Raw genomic sequence first — 22073 nt, 5'->3', positions numbered from 1 at the left:
ATATGTATACTAATAAAAATAAATCCTTTGGGTATTATATTTTTGTCATTAACAGTATATTTAATGAAATTGTAATTATTGTTATCAACCGTGTAAAGTGATTAATATAAATTAAATTTTAAAAAAATCTGAGTTGGGAAATAAGTTTGTATTGTAACTGTACTTTGAACTATAATACAGCCTTTGCAGTTGTCAAGACAGATCGTATATTTAACTATTTTCTTTATTTACATTTCTGTATTCATAATTTGATTGTCTTCGTAAAGTATGCCTTCTCTGTGCAGCAGATGCTCCTTCTATTCAAATGGCACATTCGATCTAATCACAATCTAGTCACGCTCTATAAACACTAATTGCCTATGCGCCATATCATTTGACCCCATTAGAGCGGCGTGATGGACATATTTTGGAGGCGTTTAGTGCAACAACTTCTCCAGTGCGCCATGCAGAGTTGAATTGGCATGCTGTGCGCGTAGCACCCAGACCCCTCTAGGGCTTCACCTGAGTCTAGACGCTCCACACATCTCACTTTCCCTGCACTGCCGCACGCTCAACCACGGCCGCCTCGCGCACAGGCTCAACGGAGAGCGCGCGGCACCGGTCGCACGCATCGGCGTTCAGACAGCTTTCTTCAATTCGGTCTGCCTGTGATCGGTGACTCTGTGCTCTAAACCGAGTGACAGAATGATGCACCCCTCGATAATTCTGTGCTCGGGCGTATTGCCTGTGCGTTCACGGTGAATAGCTGCCTGTAGAGAGAAAGTGTCCGACTCCTCCATTGAAACACTTTCCAGCAGATCGCAAGCAAGGAGGTGAGTGTTTTAATGCATGCATGAGCGGTTCGTGCCACTTTAAATAAGGCCATGGGCAACCACGTGGGTTTAACAAGGGGGTCACATTTAGTTATTGTTGTGGCACGGGGCAGTTGAGAAAGATTTGAGGGGATTTTTGGATGGGGTATTGTTTTGTGAAGGTGTGCGGTTGCATTAGATGAGGGGAGGGGGGATGGGTTTGCAAAACTTTAACCACTTCAATGACTTGCTGCCGAGAGCTTGATTTATGAATGTTAAGTGGCATCAATGCGTCCATCTATATATTTCCAACTTTTGAGCCATGCATAACATCTCTTGCATTGTTAGCACGTTTTTCTGGAAGATTTGAGGATTTATACTGGAGGAGGGCATTAATGTGTATTGGCTTTCAGACATCAAATGGTTAATGGTGTCTTGTCTCGCGGATCAGTCTGACTCGCCCCGAGTTGCTGCATTTGTCCCGGGATGACCTGTTGATGTCGGGAAAAGATGGTGTCGAGACCCCCTTCCTCCAAAATGGAGTAGAATTTAACCACATAATATTGCATGTAAAATTCAATAATTGCGCCGCGTGCAAACAAATATGACTACTACTTCTTAATTTGTATGCGATTTGCAACTATGCGGCAGGAGAACGATAATAATAATGCATGCATATGGATGTTGCTGGGCGAAATGATTTGGGGATAGACATCATGGTATGTGCAGGACTGTAACTCAGCCCGACATTGCATAGCATTGCACTGGCACCGAGGGGGCGAGAGAAACGGATGTGCGCTCCTCAATAATTCATCTGTCTCACTATTTTGGTGACAGGGATATTTGAGTGAGCTGCTTTTAGCTCTTTGGTCGCTGCATCAAGTGTGGAAACCAGGCAATCGGGGAATTATTTCTAATTTTCCCGCCCCCCCGGGGCCCGTGCCAACCCGGAGCTCGTATCCAGCTGGGCAGCGGTGCGGGCACACACACTCACCGGGGACCGCAGCTCTGCCGCGGCCGCCCACAACACAGAAACACCGGCGCCCGACTTTGACAGTGAGATTGCAAACTATTGTTAAATTATTACCTTAATGTTTTTTTTTTTATTAAAACTGTTGTTATTATGTCATTCTGAAATGGTGCTTTGCGAGTGATACAAAGCACAGTCTGGGTGAACTAAACGGCATTTTAGCTGCATCCTGAAGCTGAAACCACATTATCGACAATCGAAAATACTAGTTTACTCTTAAACACTATTCGCTCGGGGACCTCGTTTGATTTAGAAATTGCCCAAACAACTTCTGATTTTAAACTAAGTTTATAATATTATATATATATATATATATATATATATATATATATATATATATATATATATATATATATATATATGTTACATAATTAACTAATGTGATTGATATTGGGTTAAGGACTAGCTTCAACACTTTAAACTAGGGTATAGTGGAATCCGAAAACTATTTCCAAAACGAGATATTTACTACAGTTACTATTAGTGCTGGCAACACATTCATATTTATATTACATTTTCTTCAAATAGCATATGAATCTTTCTGATATGTACATTTTATCAGTGAAGTGCTGACTACTAGTTATTAGAGTTTTATAGTAGCAAGGATAACCCACAGTAACTGGTAAACATTTGTGATTATTTGATCCATGTTCCATGTATACTCCTTTTAATTATACCACACACAAACACACACACACACACACACACACACACATATAGTCGACATTTGAAGTGGATTAGAAAAGTTGATCAAAGTTGTCCTAAGACACATTTTGGTTTTAAGACAACTTTGATGATAGGTTTTGATCTACTAAAAAATAGGTTAAATGAATAAAATAAAATAAAATAAATAAATCCATTGTATTGTATTATCTATCTATCTATCTAATCATAAAATTGTATTATAAGCCAATAGGTTAAAAGGAGTATAAACGGATGTTCTTTAAAAACAAGTAGAGGTTTTGTAACGAAGCAGAAGCTTGCTGCTCTGCCAGACGAATCTTTGATCTGCTTGCTTTAACCTCCTGATCGACCTTTGTACAAAGACACAAAGCAAGAAATTACTCAGTACACCTTTAGTGGGGATTTTTGATTAAACTGTTAGGTACTTTTCAGTAGCTTTGTCTCATTACTCCGTAAAAAGATCCGGTGATGATGATGAACAGAGCTTTTGGTTGTTAAAAATGAACATATTCTGTGAGATACATTTATACAAGTGTTCAGTTGATCTACATTGCATTCTATATTTAATGATTTAGCTGATATTTTTGTCCAAAGCGTCTTAGAAATGAGGAATACAACAAGCGATTTATCATAGGAGGCAATAACATGAGAAGTGTTGGCATTTCGAACATTTTTATAGAAAAGAAGTTAGATAAAAGAGCGACAGGAATAGTGAAAGCATAGAAAGTGAAGCAGGATGCAGGTTAAGTGCTCATTAGCAGAAGGATTGAACACAAGTTAACAATGTATGTGTTTGAAAGTAACTGCACTTCAGTTTGAGTGTTGTTGGTCACACAGAGTACATACAGTTAGTACTTTATTTAAAGTGCAACCAGAAACCTCAAAATCTCAAGAGTTACTCCTTTGCATGTTGGATAATATAATACAGGATGACATTGTCCTAACTGGCTGATATATGACCCCTAGACAGTCATTGCATCAGGGATGTTTTCTAATTTTCTGTTAAAGAATATTATTGAATCACTTTGTGTGTGCAATCTATTTATCTTTTGCTTTTGAAAAAAAAAAACAATTATTTTGTTTGTTTGAAAGTATTTGTTGCCCTTTGGCTTAAGAGCAGAGAGTATCTGTATGATCCTTAAAACAATAGACTGTAGGATTATAAATGGTTTATGACTCATAAATAACCTCTGGATGGCCCTAGGCATAATCTTCGGTTATATTAAGAATGTGTATCAACATTTATTGCTTTTGTTCATTGTCTAATTTCCTGGGGAGAATGTATGCATTTTCTGTTTCTATGTTATGGACTTGACAGTCATGGGATGTTGTTTGTGAGACTGCATGCACTGACCTTGGAGTTAGAAAGTTAGAGCGGCGAGAACCACTGTGAATCCATGGTATTATAAGAATAGATGATGATATACTGCAAGTGTGTGTGTGTGTGTGTTTGGTGATTACAGAAATCTTTGAAGCTTTATTTAAGAGTCACATTGTTAAAATGTAGGTGTGTAAGACAGTTGATTTTTTTACTACTTAAATGCTTCTGTGCTGTCATTCAAAAGTTTTTCAAGGATGGATAAAGTAACTGTAAAGGAATTAATAATTTTACATATTTTTATTTCAAACAAATGCTGTTGTTCTTTTGAACTTTGTTCATAAAATTACCCTGAAAAAAATATATTAGTTTTTTATTTATTTATTTTATTTTATTACAAAAATGCACAGATTTTTTCAGCATAGATAATATGAAGAATTATCTTTTTAGCATTAAAACAGCACATTAAAATGATTCTGAATGATTCTGATGTGAGACTGAAGACTGGAGAGTGGCTTTTCAACAACAGAAATAAATGATATTCTTTAAATATATTAAAATAGGACATTTATTTCAAACATAAACAATTTTTGTGCTTTTACTGTATTTTCAGTCAAATAAATAGAGTATGAACATTAGAGACACTAAAAACTAAAAACCTTAACAAACCAAAACTTTTGAGTGGTATATGTGGATCAACAGTCTACACATGCCATTTTTGTTTGCTGTATAAAGTCATCTTGTGTAAACATTTTTTTAAATTATTTTTAAAATAGAACTTCATCTTTTTAGGCTTCTTTTTACATCTCAAAAACAATGTTTAGTTATGGTTATTAATATATGAATGAAACACCTGTCCTCATAACCCACTGGTAAGCATTTAAGGAATCTGCACACTTTCCTTTTTTGTTGGAATTTTGGTTGGAAAATTGATTGAATTCTTCTAAATAAACACCTGAGGGGTGGGGCTGTGTAGGAATGTGAATGACAAGTTAAATTTTGTGGAAATCTGAAGATATTTTTGCAACCATCTGTAGGCATGGATTATGTAGAAGCCCTGCCCATTGGTCATTATTATACAAACTCTGGTCAAATAATTTAGAATTTTACACTTTAGTTCTGAAGTGTTTTGTGTTTTCTTTTTCCACAGACTCTGTAGTGCTGAGCTTTAAGATATGGCTCAGATGCTGCAGATGGCAATACCAAACTTTGGCAACAATGTCTTGGAGTGTCTTAATGAACAGAGACTTCAGGGACTGTACTGTGATGTATCAGTGGTGGTGAAGGGTCACACATTCAAAGCCCACCGGGCAGTGCTGGCTGCCAGCAGCTCCTACTTTCGAGATTTGTTCAACTCTGGATGTAAGAGCTCTGTTGTGGAGTTACCACCAGCGGTCCAGCCTCAGAGCTTCCAGCAGATCCTTTCCTTCTGTTACACAGGCCGACTTAGCATGAATTTGGGCGATCAGTTTCTCTTAATGTACACGGCAGGATTCCTGCAGATTCTGCAGATTATGGAAAAAGGCACAGAGTTCTTCCTAAAGGTAAGCTCACCAAGTTGTGACTCACAGGGACTTCACACAGAAGAAACACCACCATCAGAACCCCAGAGCCCTGTTACTCAAACTGGGAGCGGTACAGTAGGAGGGGGTGCAGTTGCCACTGCAACAGCTCGACCTGCTTCCTGCCTAACACCCCTTCCTTTAGTGTCAAGGGTGAAGACAGAGCAGCAACCTCAAGCCCAGCAGCCCCATCAAGAAGCATCATCATTTTCAGTGGTTTGCACTCCAGTTGCTAAGCGTCTTTGGGAGGGAGGTAACCGTGAAGGAGGTGGAGGATCTGGAGGAGGGGGAGGTTTAAGGAAAGCAGCCCGCTATTCACAGGAAGTGGCACGGGGCACGGGAGGGGCACTGCCTCAAAGTGCAGCATTATTGGGTGGAAGCGGTATCACTAATAGCAACAACAACAACAATAATAATAACAACAGCAGTAGCACGCCGGAAGGCACCAGCCCAGGCACCCCCAGCATGTACACCAGTGACTCGCCAATCTCGTACCACGATGATGATGAAGAAGAAGAGGAAATCACAGACGAAACGACAGAAGAACAGTACAGACAGATCTGTAATATGTACACTATGTACAGCATGTTGAATGTAGGGGCAACAGGTAAGAATAGCTGAACTAAAATTTGATTTCATTGATAAGTTGCTGATAGCTCTCAAGTAAATTTATTAACTGACACTTCTGAACACCACATTGTGATAAGAGACTTTAGTATGTTGTATAATTGTGGGAAATAAATTGGGCCAAGTATCGAGCCCTGAGGAACTCCCATCAATAGGATTATTTAAAAGTAATCATGCAGACAACAAACCAAACAAAGCTCATTTGCTTTGCTTTGTAGACCTTTTAAACATATTTATAATATATTTTTAAAGGTTATCAAGAAAAGTCAATATTACTTATATACTCTAAACCAGGGATCCTCAAATCTGGACCTCGAGATCCACTTTCCAGCAGAGTTTAGATCTAACCCTAATCAAACACACCTGAGCATGCTAATTAATGCCAATCAATGTCTTTGGGATCATTAGAAAACTACTGGCAGGTGACTTTGATCAGGGTTGGAGCTAAACTCTGCAGTGCATTGGACCTCCAGGGTAAGATCTGAGGAAGGGGGCTCTAAACAATAGGTTAAACTTGGGTTTAAACAATAGGTTATAATTGTTTCATCACTGGTCCTCCGTTCACCTACTCCCCCGCCCCCCAAAAATAATTCAAAGCAAAATACATGTTTATATATTATAAATGCATTTAGTTTATGTATGTCATTTTTTAAATTTTTTATGTATGTATCTGTCTTTTTAGATATTTAGCTGCAGCTTTATAGGCAGTTTAGAGTCAATGTATGTTTTTATTTTTTATATTTTTCAATCCCCTTTGTAATCTTGGTTCAGCCAGCGAACGAGTGGAGTCACTACCAGACCACCTCACAGTTGAATCAAGGGGAAGAGGAGTTCGAGTGAGGCAAGATCTGGCCTCTCTTCCCACTGAGCTCATTGCACAGATCGGAAACCGCTGTCATCTTAAACTCTATGAAGAAGGTGACCCTGCTGAGAAACTGGAGCTAGTAACAGGCACCAGTGTTTTTATTTCACGTGCTCAGCTAATGAACTGCCACGTTAGTGCAGGCACACGTCACAAAGTGTTGCTCAGACGGCTGCTTGCTGCCTTTTTTGACCGGTGAGTGAAGTTTTTGACCTTTATTCAACAGAAAGAAAAAAAACACTGTAATTAGTATTTAAAGGTATTGTTCATACAAAAATAAAAATGTTGTCATGATTTACTCACCTTTATGAATTGCTTTTTTGCCAGAATGGAGATGTTTAACATAATGTCAGTCTTTTCTATACAGTGAAAGTTAACTTTCATACAGGTTTGGAATGATATGATAGTAAATGGTGCCAGAATGTTCCTTTCTTGAGTGAACTGGCTCTTTAAAATTAAAAATGTAAAAGTTATTAATGGGAATTTTTTTGGGTTTTTAAAAAGTTTTTTTTTTGTTTGTTTTGTGAAGACCACAAAAAACTTGGTTTGCTGAAGAGTTTTCTTGGTTTGGAATCCCAGTTGCTCTTGGGATTTGCAGGTCAGATTTGTATGTATTCCTTTGAAAGTGTATCATCCTTTATTTTTTCTGTAGAAGCACTCTTGCCAACAGCTGTGGGACAGGCATTCGGTCCTCCACAAATGACCCCAACCGCAAGCCACTCGACAGTCGGGTTCTCCATGCTGTTAAGTGTAAGTTGCAGTAAAAGGGGTTTTATCTACTTAATCTACTTTGAGTTTTCAAAAAACATTTAAAATAGCTATGTGTAAAAAGTAACATATAACTTTTTTTTGTTCTCTTTATTTCTAGTTTACTGCCAGAACTTTGCTCCTAGTTTCAAAGAGAGCGAAATGAACGCGATCGCTGCAGACATGTGCACTAATGCACGCCGCGTAGTACGCAAGAGCTTGATTCCGAAACTGAAGCTTCTGATGGCAGAAAGTGACGCATATGCCAACTTTCTTCCGGACACTTCCAAATTGGAGTCTGATGGCTTGGCTGTGGAGCATGCTTTTGAAACAGGATCCCTAGAAGGTGGCACAGCCTCTGAATCCGGCCAGTCAACTACAGATGCCCTGCAAGGTGTGAGCGGGGAGGGTAACAGCTTGTTTTAATGAGTAACACTACCATAGTTCAACCATTAATTCCATCCACTTCTCCATCACATCCCAGTCTCACCTTGTGCGCTGATGTAATTTGGAAGCACATTCCTGAAGAGGAGGGTCCTGTAGGTATATTTGAGATGAGCGGAAGGGGAAATGGTGTCTGGAAGCTCGTATCCAGTCTGAAAACACTGTCATGATTCTGAATGTATCATTTTGGAGAATCCAGAAAGCTAATGTTGCTGGACATAAGATTGTATTCATCTGTTAATATTTAGTGGCTATGTACCTGCTTCCTGGACTCCATTTCCTCTTTCTGCAATAACACCCTGAGACACCTTTACTTTTTTTCTTTTTAATTAGATTTTCCTTTTATCTAAATAACATTTGTAATTTTTTTGCCAACTATTCAACTTTTTATCTTGCCAAGTATCCCAAGAGAGGCAATGTGCCATTTATGAATGTAATGAATTTGTAAGACGCAATCCGTTTATCAGAAACTACTGTTGAGTTTTGATAGAAAGAGTCTGTGCAAAATTCTTACCTTTTGATCAATGAATAGTGAATTGTTATACACATGTTTTTGCATTAGCAAAATCCAAAAACCAATTTTAATCATTTTATTTTGGTATATTACCAACGCTTCACATTGTTACTTTGGTTTATTTGATCAAAATCGGCACACGTTTTTACTGTCAAATATCTCCGAAGCAAATCCCAAAAAAACTCTCCACCAGGCCTTTTGTCTTTATGTTCTTAGTAGTTTTGTACGACACATGACGTAGTGCTGGCGTCTGTGTGATGTGTAAATGAGTCTGTATGAAGGCTGCAGATGGTAGTATTTGATGAGCTGTATCTCACAGTTGACTGCTTCATGCACCGATTGCACAAGCGTGGTGCATGCTGCCGCATGGTGCATTCTGACATGCTACGCTTCAGCACCTCAGACAGAGATGCACTAAATGCTTTGAGTTCAGTATTAGAGATTGGCACTGAACGGGCATCAGTGCCCTAGCTACAGTGGTTCTAAACCACTAAAGACCACTCTGAGAGTGGAAGCTGTTTTGTAGTCTCTTTGTTTTTGTTATGCGGATTTGAAAAGACAGTTTTTAACTGTCTCTTGATGGCTTTCGGGTTTTAGAAAGAGGAGTTCTTGAAGTTTGCAATACTAATGAAGAGCTGTTTTAATCCCAGATTTAAAAAAAGAAAGAACCATGTGACAATGTCATTTAAAGTGTAGTTGCACTCTTAAACATATTTAAGGATGTGCTATAATTAGATTCCCAAAGTATGACCTACATCTTCCGGTGTTTTAAGCACACTTATGTCGTGAAATGCGGACTGTATTGTTTGAATTTTTGATTATCTGGCTGTGATTGGACAAGATAATCTCAGTCCAAAAGCATCAAATAATTTTTTACCTAAAAACTAAAATATTAAAACAGAACCCTGCTATTTGTGGGTTTTAAATGTTTACACTTAATTTAAAAGGACGGTTCACCCAAAAATGCAAATTGTCATTATCTACTCACCCATCCAAAACTGTATGGCTTTATTTTGTGAAACACAAAAGAAGATATTTTGAAGATGTTGGTACCAAACCAGATTTGAAGAACATTGACTTCTATTGTATTGACCAAAAAAAAGAAGAAAAAAAAGACATATCTTAAAATATATCATACATAATTATATAACGATATATTACTATACTATAATCATAAAATATTAATACAAATCATTAAATACTGTTTTGTGTAGACTATCCATAAGTCTGTCGGTACACTGCACTGGGCCAGGGGACAGAAGACTTTTACCTCTCAGCCATTTGGTACGATCCTAAGAGACTGCACCAAGTCTTAATCATAGTACAATAGGATGAGAAGACGACATTTGCACAGAAATCTAAACTAATTTTTCCAGCACTGCCTTAAACGTGGACGTTCATGCCTGGGAGTCTTATACGGCCAGCCTGTGAAAGAAATTGTTGGAAGGGGAGGGCACTGAATGCCTGGATGATCCTGTATGCATGCGTGCTGGTGTGCTCCTTTACTTTTTCCTCAGAGTTTTAACCTCTTTTTTTCATTTCCATTTTTGGAGATACACATGCTAATGTCTGTGCATTCATGTGAGGAGGCTGACAGGAAACCGCGAGTGTGTGCCAGAGGCATGCTTTTTATATGGGTGCATTTGTTTATGTGTACGTGCTCAAATGTAAGTCTGGTTTTTGTGTGCCAAATGCACGTCTGAGATGGGGTGCGTGGGTGGTGTTGGTGTATGACTGGAATATGTGCATTGTGTGTGTGTGTGTATGTGTTGATGGGTGGGTGGGTGGCTGGTATGTGCGTATGCAGAGATCAGAGAGCTCTGTTTGTTTTTGTCTGACTCAGAGAGGGAGACATACAGTGCAGACGCAAGCAGAGAGGGGAGGGAATGTATTGGTGAGGAGATGGATGTTCACACACACACACACACACACACACACACTTAAACACACAACTGGTGCAGTGAGCCGTTTCCCAAATGGAGGCATCAAACGGTACACTTTGACTAAACAAACCATCATTTCGCATTTAATCTCATCTGATTTCACTTTGTTTCTTTATTTTGTTTCTTTATTGAAGAGTTCACACGAAATCAAAATTGATCCAATTTACTGTCCGAATACACATTTCTGGGGCTTTGTGTATAAAGCTTTGCATAGATTTTATACACACAAGAATCCACACAAACAGCAGATTTTGAGTATAATTAAATGGTTTCACGTATGTTTGTCAGAACTTGTGAAAAGAAAGTTCCGTTTTCAGCCTTGTCTTCTTTTTGAAATAACCATATATATGGAACTTATGGCGCTTTTAATTATTCATAACCTTTTCCCATATAATTTAAATATGCATAATTTCATCCAATACAACTGCATTTAAAGTTTGCATGCAATAAAAGTTCACCATTTCTATCTAACATTCAAAAATCTCTCTCTCTGGCTTTGTGTTGGACTGTTCCTCATTGTACCTTTTGAAATACAACGTAATAGGAAAAAGAAAGAGAACAGCAGTCAACGTTTCTTCATCCCTATTAGAATGTACATATATGGAGCTGGATCCTCCGTTGTACAGCTCTTAAGACTGTTTTTTGTACTATCATGTTGGACACGCAGGCAGGACCAGGAGGTTTTTTAGGAAGCAGCCAGCATGCATGTCCATGAGGGCTGGATTTGGGATGTTTTCAACCCACAAAACACTTCTTTACATGTTCTGCTCAGTAGTGCATTGGTGAGATTGGGTAGCACATAGTGTGCTCTGAACTCAGACTAGTAGAATTATCTTGTGTAGAATTTAACCCCCTGTCCTGCACACTGGGTTCACTGGGTACACTGGTCTTATGTGAGGGATCCTCTAATTTATCAATCAAACTAAGTATTATGTTATACATACAAAAAAATTCAAACAGAACAAATAAGGTTAGGCTTTGGCCGCTCTCAGACACAACAGTGAATACCCCACACACACACACACACAAAGTAAAAAAAAATGCATGGGAAACTATATATATATATATATATATATATAAGCTATGATTTTGTTTTGTTCTACTCTAGAATAGTGCTTGGCCATTGAGATGCTACTAATTTAACATAGACTGTAACATAGACTGTAGAGTTGCCAAGCGTTTTTTAAATGAACATCATGAGATTTACAGTAGGTAGGAGCCAGAGAAATGTTATATTTTTGCTTTGTATATTACTGAAGTGCTGGGAAGGGATGAGGGCAGCTGAAACTATAGCTCAAAGGGTATTTACTGTATTAAAATGTCGTTTTTAAAGGGTGGATGAGTTGGGGTCTATATGCACTGCAAGCTATTTTATTACACCTTTCTGTCTTAAAGAATCTTTTTGTTACTGATTTAGTTTGTTGGTGATGTTTAAATGACATTGAACGGCTCATAAATGAGCGCCACCTGGTGTCGGACTTGACACTGCGAGTAATGGTCTCCTGATCATTAATATATAGAAAATCAAAAATATAGAAAATCTTTTCATTTGACTTGCTCTTTAATTTAATAACCCCTTACCAAAAGAAAACGTACACAACTGTGTGTAAAAAAAAATTAAACTGCCAAATATGAGGAAATGCTATTGCGTTTATACAGATCTGGAATAAATTGTCTCTGCTGGTGATTACCAATGTGATGATCAAAACAATCAATAAATATGACACTTTAGTAACAAACCACCAATATGGGGATTTGCGAAAGCGATTTAACATGACTTAATATATTTGACAGAATTTGACACGCAATTGTTAAGGTCCTTTTCACGTTGTTGTTGTTGTTGTTTTTTTCTATACTGATATGTGAAGAAAAAATGCTATTGTAAAATGTGTTAAATAGAGCTGAGAGTGTAAGTTGTGTGTGTTGCAAGAGAGAGGGAGCTTTATTTTAATCTGAAAAAGCATCTTTTGTGAGTGTTCACTCGCACCTTGTCACAAGAGTCTTCAATAGGGAGTCAACCAAGGTATTTTTTTTTTTTTTTTTTTTTGCTTGTTGTTAATGTGCTGACTACAAAATAAAAAAATAAAGATGTTCAGCTAAATTTTTATTTGTCCCTCCCACATTAAATTATATGAAATTAATGATATTTTTTTTATTTTTAATACAACTATACAAGTGGTAATTTCTTAGGCGTCTCATGTAAATACGTTAATATGGTAATATGTGCATGTTATCAGCCAGGCTTAAAATGCTACTCTCAATTTTATGCAATATGTAAAAAGGGATCTGTTTTCTGTCTCTGTAAACAGCAAGGAGTGCTTGGCCTGAAAATTAATTAAGGCCTCTGTCTTAGCACCTTTTTTTTCACTGTTTCAACTGAGCTCCGGGGAGTGATGTATCTTTTTTTATTCTGTTAGATTTCTTAAATTCTGAGTGAGGCTTAGAGCTGGTTCACATGGAGCTCTATTTTTTTATTAATTTTTTTATTTGTGCATTTAACAGCTGCTGTTTAACTTTTTCTATGTAGACATGCATTAGGAAGATGTCTTTTAATGTTGTGATGCATCTCGCTGCTTTTCCAGCGGTTTGTACGTTGTTATTTGACTATTGAGGCAAGTTGGTCTTTTGAGGAAAGACACCCCAGGTGATAGTATACATTTAAATGATGAAATTCACCATTCTTCACCAGTTGGTTGTTTTGTCTACCAAGTTTTCAAATATCAAATGAGGCTTTATGTAATTAAATATGCCCTAGAACGTAAATGTGAACTCTGTATAAAGCCTATCTCTTTTTATCAGTGCATTAAAAAAAGGTCCTTTTAAAGATCAGGTGAACATAGGAATAGACCTTTCTAAAACCTTCAGAATGTAGAGAGGAAAAGAAACTGGCCTTCAGTATATGTACTGGAATTTAAAATTAGACACAAATAGATCAAGTGTTGTAAACGCTTCACAGTGTGTTTTGTCCACCAGTTTGACAGAACACGATTTATGTGAGCAAAATTGACCAAACGGTGGTCTTGCCTGTAGTGTCTTCCCTTAAATAGCACATCTCGATGCTCTGTTCTTTTTCATTTGTCAGCATTGCATTTTTTATGTGGAAGAATGTGTTCTGTGTGAACAACTAATGGTTGTAATATATTAGCGACTACACCTCACAGTTACAGGGAGACAGAAAAGGTGCATACACAGAAAAAACTAAGACAGATGCAATCAAAAAGCCTCGCATGAAGACGTACCTCTCCTAAACTGTGCTAAATCTTGTGCATTTTATCCTTTGAATAAGATGTCTATCAAACTGTTAAATGAGTCATATGATGCTTTTTTTAAAGATCATTATTTTGTGTATTTGGTGTAACACAATATGTTGACATGCTTTAATGTAAAAAAAAAAAAAAAAATTATTTTTCAAATACTGTACATTATTGTAGGTCATCTATGCCCCACCTCTCTCAAACGCGTCTCTCTACAAACTCCCCTTCTGACAATCGCGGTCTGCTCTGATTGGCCAACTGACCCAGTGCATTGAGATTGGCTGAACACACCAAGCACTCGTTGGAAATGTAACGCACCTTTCAATAATCACGAGCTTCATCTTTCAAAATAAATGTAAAGACAGTTAATAATGTCCTAGGTTTTATCATCAGTTCAAGGCAGAAAGGGAAACAGAGTGGTGCGACAGACACAGTGATGAAGCTCATATGTGTTAGCAGTACACAAGCCACTGAATTAAGACAGCTAACTCCATTGTGTGACCCTGTCCCTGTTTCTCACTTTCTCTCTCTCTCTCACGAGACATGCAAAATTATGCATTTGAACAGTCAATGGCAAATACTTAAACTAATAACCAAAACATACTTACAGTAGTTGATTCAGAAGCACCAGATTGTCGTAGCAAAATTCTTAGGAACACGAAACGGTCATTCATAAAATGCGTTGCTGTTCTGTTGTAAGAAACCTTAAAGATTCCTGAATGCATCTACTTTCGGAAGGCCAAATAAAGTGCTTTTGGTTTCCCACAGATACACACAGCATCGCCCTGACATGACTGCTTCAACACTAAATGCGGTTACTGAAACCTTCTTTCTTTGCCTGAACATTTGGGCGGCATTAGAGAAAATCTTCCCACACAGTGACATAGACATGTGGGGGCAAGTTTGAATGAGCCGTTTTAGGGGGGCGTGGCAGAGTCTTAACTTTGATAAATAATATCTCTTTGGATTTGAGACTTTAGTCTTTGCAACTTTACAGATCTTTATGCACCAAGAGCTTGTAACAATCCAAAGAGAAAGGAAACATTGAATTTGCATCATATGACCCTTTAATCTTAGTTCATCTTTCCAACTTTCTCTTACTCTCTTCTCTCTCTCTCTCTCTGCTGCGGCCTGCCGCTCTTTGTGTGTGCTTCTGCGCTGCCGGCAACCTCAAAGACTTACAGATTTCAGAACATATATTGCTCTTTGTACATCCCTGCCCACCAGAGACCAATGCATGTGCGCGCACACACAAGCAGGTGTGTGGATCTACCTCCTGACGTCTTCAGCCATACCTTCCTGGCCCCTGTGCCCTCATATGGGTCATGTGATGCAGGAGACCCCTTGAGGTCTTACAGGAAATAGATATAAATATTTTACTTATACTTATACATATACTTTGTATATGGAATGTGGTAGATTTATACCTCACCAGGGGCCAGGGAGCTCCATAAGCATGGCTCTGGGAGAGTATGTCTCTTGTGTGGCTACAGGGATCCCGCAGCTATTTTTATTTTCTGGTATAGATATATGAATATACATATATAAATACAAATCTATATATACTGTACATTATACAAAGAAACACTAATGAATTTTGATTGTTAGTTGTGCACTTACAGCATGAGATGTTATTCCCCAGAAACCACTTTTTGGAAACAAATGCAGTAGCGTCAACTGATGTCAAAACCCCTCTGTACCCTTCACCTCACCCTGAGTACATGCCGTGTTTCCTCTGTGTTCCAAGTGCCAATAACTTTGTGAATTCCTTTACTGTGACCCAACAAGAAAGAAAATTGCACATTAACTACTGTAAACAAAATAAAATAAAGATCATGAAAATACATCTTAATAAAAAAGTTTGTAACAAAGGAAATAACTGTGGTTGGCTTTCATTTTAAAGGAATTAAACACAAAAATGTACTCAACCCTCGGGACAACCGAGCTGTCTCTGCTGGAACATATTTGGAGAAATGTAACATTACATCGCTTGCTCACCAGTGGATCCTCTGTAGTGAATGGGTGCCGTCAGAATGAACAGTCGATAAAAACTTGAAAACAATCCACATGACAAGCAAGGGGAAAGGTTGCATGTTTGTAATAAACAAATCCATCAAGACATTTTTCAACTTCAAACTGTTGCTATCAGCTAAAATAAGTCAAAAATGTATTTTATTTTTTGCAGTGAAAAGGTCCTCTCATCTGAGGAGAGAAATACACAGATCAAGCACTGTTTATAAACATAAACAGTCTAAAATTTGTTCTAAAATGAATATATATATATATATATATATATATATATATATATATATATATATATATATATATATAGTTGTGTGATGCACGTGATTTGAAAATAACCTGAGAAAAAGAAAAATGAAACTACACGTCAAAGGCATACACTTTAATCAGGAACCATTTAGATTGATCAAGATGCCAAATAAAGTCCAAAGTTGTATATAATACAAATGCTTACAAAAACAAGTGACAAGGGCATTAGACTTTTGAAATGCATTCATTTATATATAGGCAGCACTGAAAGACATTCATTTTAAAATAAAAGAAAATCAGATACGTACCAAATCTCCCTAAATGGGCATATAAGAGGTATTAAGTTTTAATACTTTGTTCCACATTTTTAGACACTATTGACATTTTTTAAGGCTTACATTTTTTAAAAACTCTTATGCTTGGAGTTGAATCTGACTTCCAGCTATTTATGGGTTTATATATTTAATCATATTACAAATTTATACTTGACAAATCAATACTGAAATGTGTCATATTCAGTTAATGTGGAAAGAGGAAAGCATTGAACATTATACATTCACCCACAGACACATAGTGTCCTCACACCCAGATCAGAGGGGACACCGGAAACAACTCATTGGCATGGAGGATTCGAGTACAAAATGTTCATTAGTTCACCCACAGACAGACACAATATTAGATCTCAGCTCAAGTCTGGGAACAGAAATATCAAGTAATGATCATTACCTTGGGGTCTGATCAGCTCTTTAGGGGATTCTCTCAGTTGACAGCTGACTTTCAGGACATGCATCTTGTTGATTTGGATGGCAATTAAAAAATTAATTTTCTTAAAACTAATAATAATTGTAAAAAGCCCATTATATTTTATAAATATTGGCGTAATGGGTATGGAATATCACTGTGGCATGCAATGAAGGCATAACTGTCCAGATGATTCTACACAGATCTCCACAGTAATATGACACTTTACAGTCCAATGTACAGTAAACTCAAAAGCAATGCATAAAATCATATTTTAAAATACAGGAAATCCAAATACTTACAAGAAGCACACAACGCATCCATGAAGATTCATGAAAAGTGCAAATGATCTTTTCTGCAAGCTCACCCTAAATTATGCAATAAATGTCAGATTTGTCCATAAAGTAAGAGCAAATGGTGTAAATGCCAAATGGTGTGACTTTTCTTTAAAAACACAATTAAAATAATACCCCACTTCTGACCATAATTTTAGATTGTAATTTCCAACCCACACCATCACAGTTCCAGATGTTTTTATAATGTCTGTTGCAGATCTAGAGGGCGCTATGAACCTGCTTTACTCATACTGCTTGTTATTATGTCGATTCAGATTTCTTCAAACAACAAATTTTAAACCGTTACCTAATTGGTGAACCACTAGCACACATATTGTCCATCTCTTTCACGGGCATTTATAATGTACACAATTATTGTACTGTTTTAAGAATTAAACGTATAAAAATATAATAAGGCAATATCAAATTCCTCATCCCCACTTACACTCTGTACCACAATAAAACATAAGAAATACAAAAACTGTTAACTTCCATCTCAGCACCAGTGAAATTCTGGAATAGACTTTGCCGAGGAGTACAACCCAAAAGCAGTGAGAGAGAGTGAAACGCTGAGCCAGAAGACATATGCGTCAGATGAATTCAAAAAGACAAGGAAAGGAGATAAAAAGAATTGAACTCTTTCTCACAAAGTAAACGGAAGCTTAGAAGGAAGAACCATGGTGAAATTCTGTTCGCTTCTGGCACGACGGAAGCCCAAGAAGAGTCCAGTTTAAATAGCAAAGAACAGAATGAGCACCACAATCAGTATGATTACAAGAACTCCAATAGCACACCATTGTCTTCGACCTGCAACACACAAAAACACCAATGTGAAGTCTAAATATCACACTATCTCACACTCATTTCTTAAATCTGGTAGAATTAAGAGAGATGAAGAAAAAAAGCTTGCAAAAACAATACATGTGAAACTGCTTGTGTGTGTTTGAGAAATCAAATTAAACAGCTTTATAGAATTATACACAACCATGTGAAGGTTAGGGAGTTTTTTTTTTCTCATCAAGTTAAAAGAAATAAAGAAATAAAAAACTGAAAAAAAAAAGAAGTTATTTTAAGTAATATTTAATATTACTTTTTTTATCATATAAATGCAGAATTGGAGAGCATAATAGACTTATTATTTTTTAACTAGTGTATAATTAACTATATATATATATATATATATATATATATATATATATATATATATAGTTTAGCTTCAAACCTAAAATAATAATAATAATAATAATAATAATAATAATTTAATTGGCCTAAATTTGCTACAAACTATTAAAAAACATGAAAACAACAAAAAATAAATAGTAAAATCACTCACTGCTAGTCATGTGTGAAACTTTCTCCATTTTCTTCAACACGGAGTCCATTCTGGAACTGGTCTGGTCCATCTCTTCATTAAACTCACCGAGCATACTGGTACAGAAAGTACACATATTAACACAAGCAGACATGGAGTATAATGCAAATATTGCGTTTCTATTACAAACCCCGTGTTTCTAACTGTTCAATCTTTAAGATCATGTGTTTTTTGCTCACACTGCCTGTTCATCCAGCTCATCTCCTATCTTGCTGGACATGTCCTTCAGGACACGGATACTGCCTGTGACCAGCTCCAACTGCTCATCCTGGTCCTGCATGATCAGCTGCAAACAGACAATTGGGGAAACTTACGACATAAATTGAAGACGACGATAAGATTCAAAATTGTGGTATTAAGCATGTGATCTGCTTTGCACATTTTCTTGTGTAGTGTGAGACATATAAAAATGGAATACTATCAAATAATGCTGGTTAAGAAAAATATCAATTTCAATATCAATTCAATGAATAAAAAGACGACTCCTGTCTTTTACCTGCTGCTGTTCCTGTTGCTCCTGAATGTATCTGGAGTTTGCAGACACTAGGTGAGGCTCCAGACCAGCGTAACGATCCTTTGCTGTGGCCCCGAGCAGAGCCTGTCAGAAAGCAACACCATGCTAATGTCACTAGCACATGTGAGCGTATAAATTCATTCAGAGTCATTCCAGTTTAAATAGTCAATGAATCACTGACCTGTTTGTTTTTCTTCTCTGCTTGAGCCACAGCTGAGGGACTAGAGAGCTGCTCCTTCATCAGCTACGTACACATACACATTCATCCAAATCAAAATACTACAACTCCATCATTAAATGAAATACCACTAAAAAATAAAAGGGGGGATCGATACCTGCACGGATTTCCGCGTTTGCACCACAAAATCCCGCCTTTCCTGGAGTTCATGTTCTCCTAAACGGAACTTTCCAGGGTTTGCCTCCACAATACCTGATGCAGTCAAGGACTATTAATGGATCTGCATATATGCAAGGATATTTCATAATATTGCTGTTTTTATTGTATTTTTTAACCTTGGTGAGCATTAAGAGCCTTCTTTCCAGGACAATAAAAAAAGAAAATCACACCAACTCAAAAATTTCACATTACTTTACGTCTTTTTTTCAAAATTCTAGCATTCGTATATGCCTTGCTTTAGACTGCACAGTCTCTTGGCACCTCCATCTTCCCTTTTGCTATACGTACCTATGAAGGCATCAAGGTTCAAAGTATCTGTGTATCACTTTCCTATAGAATGTTTGAAGGCATCATAGGCCTTTGGTTTGTGGCAGGATACTGATGGTTTCATGTAGGTCCTCTAGGTCCCAGTCGATGGCCCTCAGGCAGTTTCGGAGTTCATTGGTGCTCCAGTCCAGCTCATCGCGGCTGACGGGGGTCTCTTCCTGCAGCAGCTCCTCCCAGCGCTCGAACAGCCCCTGTGCTCTGGACAGGGCCTTCTGCACCTCTCTGCCAGATATATGAGGAAACTGTGAAACCCCTTCTACTTGAAAGGTATGAAAGGTGTTTATCATCATTAAACAACCTCTATGAGCACTATTTCCAGTGGTAGTTGTGATGCCAGGGTTATCAAACAATGCTTTTCATAAAAAAAAAAAAAAAACGCATTTAATTTATTTTAGTTGAATGTTAAAATAATGGCAGAGACACATTCAAAGCACACACAACATAAATCAGTGTATGTTTACACTTCTGTCAACACAAGTCACCTATCTAAACGTCTCTGGCTTTTTTATTTTGTCTAAATTTAACCTTTCATATTTCTAAAACACAACTAGAAACACAGCTATAGTATATTTCATCTTATTATTACATGAAGTTTGTTTATTAGTATAGAGTGACATTAACTGGGGCTACAGGTAGAGTTGAAGATGCTTCACTTAGCTTTAATTTAACCTGTCAGTATCAAACCAGCGTCATTTCGACAAAGGCGGAAGACTGACATTAAGACAGGAAAGAGGAAGATCACTTTTCTTACCCTTTAACCACGAAAAAAGGATCCTCCATCGACATATTAGCCCCTTAGCTTCAGGAGCTGTGTGAAGCCCACTGCAGGATGGCCTGTGTAAAACATGGTCGCACGTAGGAGTTTTCAAAATAAAAGTCCATTAACGCGACTCTGTTACAATGCACACGACTGTTGAGAGACATAAAACAAACATGTTCCACTTCTTTATTATTACTATAATTATTTTTAAAAATCAAAATGTTTGCTTAGAAAATATTCTGAGCTATCAAATGTTGTAAGACTTCTTATTACAATAAACCATTTAATTTGATTTGATCAAAAATATGTAAGCGCACATAGAATGGTAGTTACACTTTATTTTAAGGTGTTTATGTTACGGTGTTATTACACAAATATGGACTGAGTAATATTAGTTAACAACATGCACTGAGTTAGTGTTTGGTTTATGGTTAGTTGCTTCCAATTTTGCTAAAGATTTTGTCTGCTAAAATTAGACTGAAGCTGACACTGGGTCTAAAGCTCTGTGACTGAGCAAAAATGCAATATGTACATTCTCTATTGCATATTTGTTAAACTTCCATATTTTTATTCAAACTATGTGGTTAAAGTCTAATGATTCTATTTTTTATTTTGTTACAGAAAATAATAATCTCTAAATCTTTATAAACATAAATCACCTTATGAGCACAAGCACACATTTCATGACTTTTACATAAAATAAAATGAATGCAACTGTTTTGAGTAACTTGTTAGTCCAAACTAAAGATAATCTCTAATTTTGTAGCAGAATAATGTGCAGTCTTTGAATAATCTGTTGAGAAGACAAAGCAGTTTGTATTTGGGTTAGTTTCATGATGTATTACCTAATCTGTGACGCTCTCAATAAGTAGAAATGTCATATTTATAGCATTGTTTGTCACTCATTTCCATAAAAGGGCTGTTAGAATACCTTTGCTGCAGTCCTGACCTGATTCATAATTAATTTGGTTATGCAACTGGCCTAGATTTGCTTGACGCTTTGGGCATAAATATGCCAAGCTAAAGACAAGTTGTTGTGTAACATGAAATTTTGTGATAGCTATGTTAAACCGTTTTAATGATTCCCATATGTCGTTCCATAACAGCTAAAAGGGTTAAATCCTTGTCACCTAGTCACCTCACCTTCCTTTACTTTTAGGATCACTATTCTCCTTCACTTCCTTCCCCACCTCATACACTCACCCTTTCCTTCCCGTATCCTGTCTTCCTCCCTCTCCACACCGTGTCCTGTTCACACACACTCTCCACCTCCTGTTAAAAGGCTGGCTGTAGTTGTCAAGGCCACATTTTTGTCCTTAAAAAACACAGTGAGACATGATGAAAACTGATTTTTAGGTTGAAAACGTTTTGCCTTAAATAGAATAATGTCAACAGGTTTATTTGAGGGTTAGGGTCGAGGTTTAGCAGATATCATTATGTGCGTATAAAAACCATTAAGAATACGAGGTGACCTCATTATTATAACGAAACCAGTGTGTGTGTGTGTGTGTGCTCTTGTTTTTGGACACAACTCTGTATAATGACATGGGAATGACACAGGTATTACAAGGAGAGGGTGA

General features: G+C 37.2%; 2 protein-coding genes across 4 annotated transcripts; one reads left to right on the top strand and one right to left on the bottom strand.

Moving 5' to 3' along the window:
• The first annotated feature begins 362 nt into the window (after nt 1-362).
• Nucleotides 363-12613, top strand: LOC113055366 (nucleus accumbens-associated protein 1). Of its 3 annotated transcripts, XM_026221636.1 has the most exons (6): nt 363-812; nt 4974-5992; nt 6784-7069; nt 7527-7624; nt 7743-8015; nt 8106-12613. In XM_026221636.1, the coding sequence occupies exons 2-6, from the start codon at nt 4999-5001 to the stop codon at nt 8126-8128; spliced, it is 1674 nt and encodes a 557-aa protein (XP_026077421.1). In that variant the 5' UTR covers nt 363-812; nt 4974-4998; the 3' UTR covers nt 8129-12613. The 3 variants fall into 3 exon arrangements, with proteins under 3 accessions (XP_026077421.1, XP_026077419.1, XP_026077420.1); XM_026221634.1 differs by having other exon boundaries at nt 365-812; nt 7743-12613; XM_026221635.1 differs by lacking the exon at nt 363-812 and adding an exon at nt 998-1847 and having other exon boundaries at nt 7743-12613.
• Nucleotides 12614-16159: 3546 nt separating this feature from the next.
• On the bottom strand, nt 16160-20612 carry LOC113055370 (syntaxin-6-like). The gene is made up of 8 exons (XM_026221644.1): nt 20485-20612; nt 19786-19955; nt 19345-19439; nt 19191-19253; nt 18992-19093; nt 18675-18781; nt 18457-18551; nt 16160-17930 (listed from the first exon to the last, which is right to left on the bottom strand). The coding sequence occupies exons 1-8, from the start codon at nt 20517-20519 to the stop codon at nt 17854-17856; spliced, it is 744 nt and encodes a 247-aa protein (XP_026077429.1). The 5' UTR covers nt 20520-20612; the 3' UTR covers nt 16160-17853.
• Between the last annotated feature and the right edge of the window lie 1461 nt (nt 20613-22073).

This window comes from Carassius auratus, chromosome 36 (assembly GCF_003368295.1).
Source record: "Carassius auratus strain Wakin chromosome 36, ASM336829v1, whole genome shotgun sequence".
Lineage (NCBI taxonomy): Eukaryota > Metazoa > Chordata > Actinopteri > Cypriniformes > Cyprinidae > Carassius > Carassius auratus.
Note: the sequence above shows the minus strand (reverse complement) of the source record. Positions and strands in the feature narration are given on the sequence as shown.

Coding starts and splice junctions, on each gene's coding strand:
- LOC113055366 (XM_026221634.1), top strand. CDS start 4,999: ATGGCTCAGATGCTGCAGATGGCAATACCAAACTTTGGCAACAATGTC. Junction 7,070..7,526: donor CTTGCTGCCTTTTTTGACCG/GTGAGTGAAGTT, acceptor TTTTTTCTGTAG/AAGCACTCTTGCCAACAGCT. Junction 7,625..7,742: donor GGTTCTCCATGCTGTTAAGT/GTAAGTTGCAGT, acceptor CTTTATTTCTAG/TTTACTGCCAGAACTTTGCT.
- LOC113055370 (XM_026221644.1), bottom strand. CDS start 20,519: ATGTCGATGGAGGATCCTTTTTTCGTGGTTAAAGG. Junction 18,782..18,991: donor AGCAACAGGAACAGCAGCAG/GTAAAAGACAGG, acceptor GTCTGTTTGCAG/CTGATCATGCAGGACCAGGA. Junction 18,552..18,674: donor GAGCTGGATGAACAGGCAGT/GTGAGCAAAAAA, acceptor TTTCTGTACCAG/TATGCTCGGTGAGTTTAATG.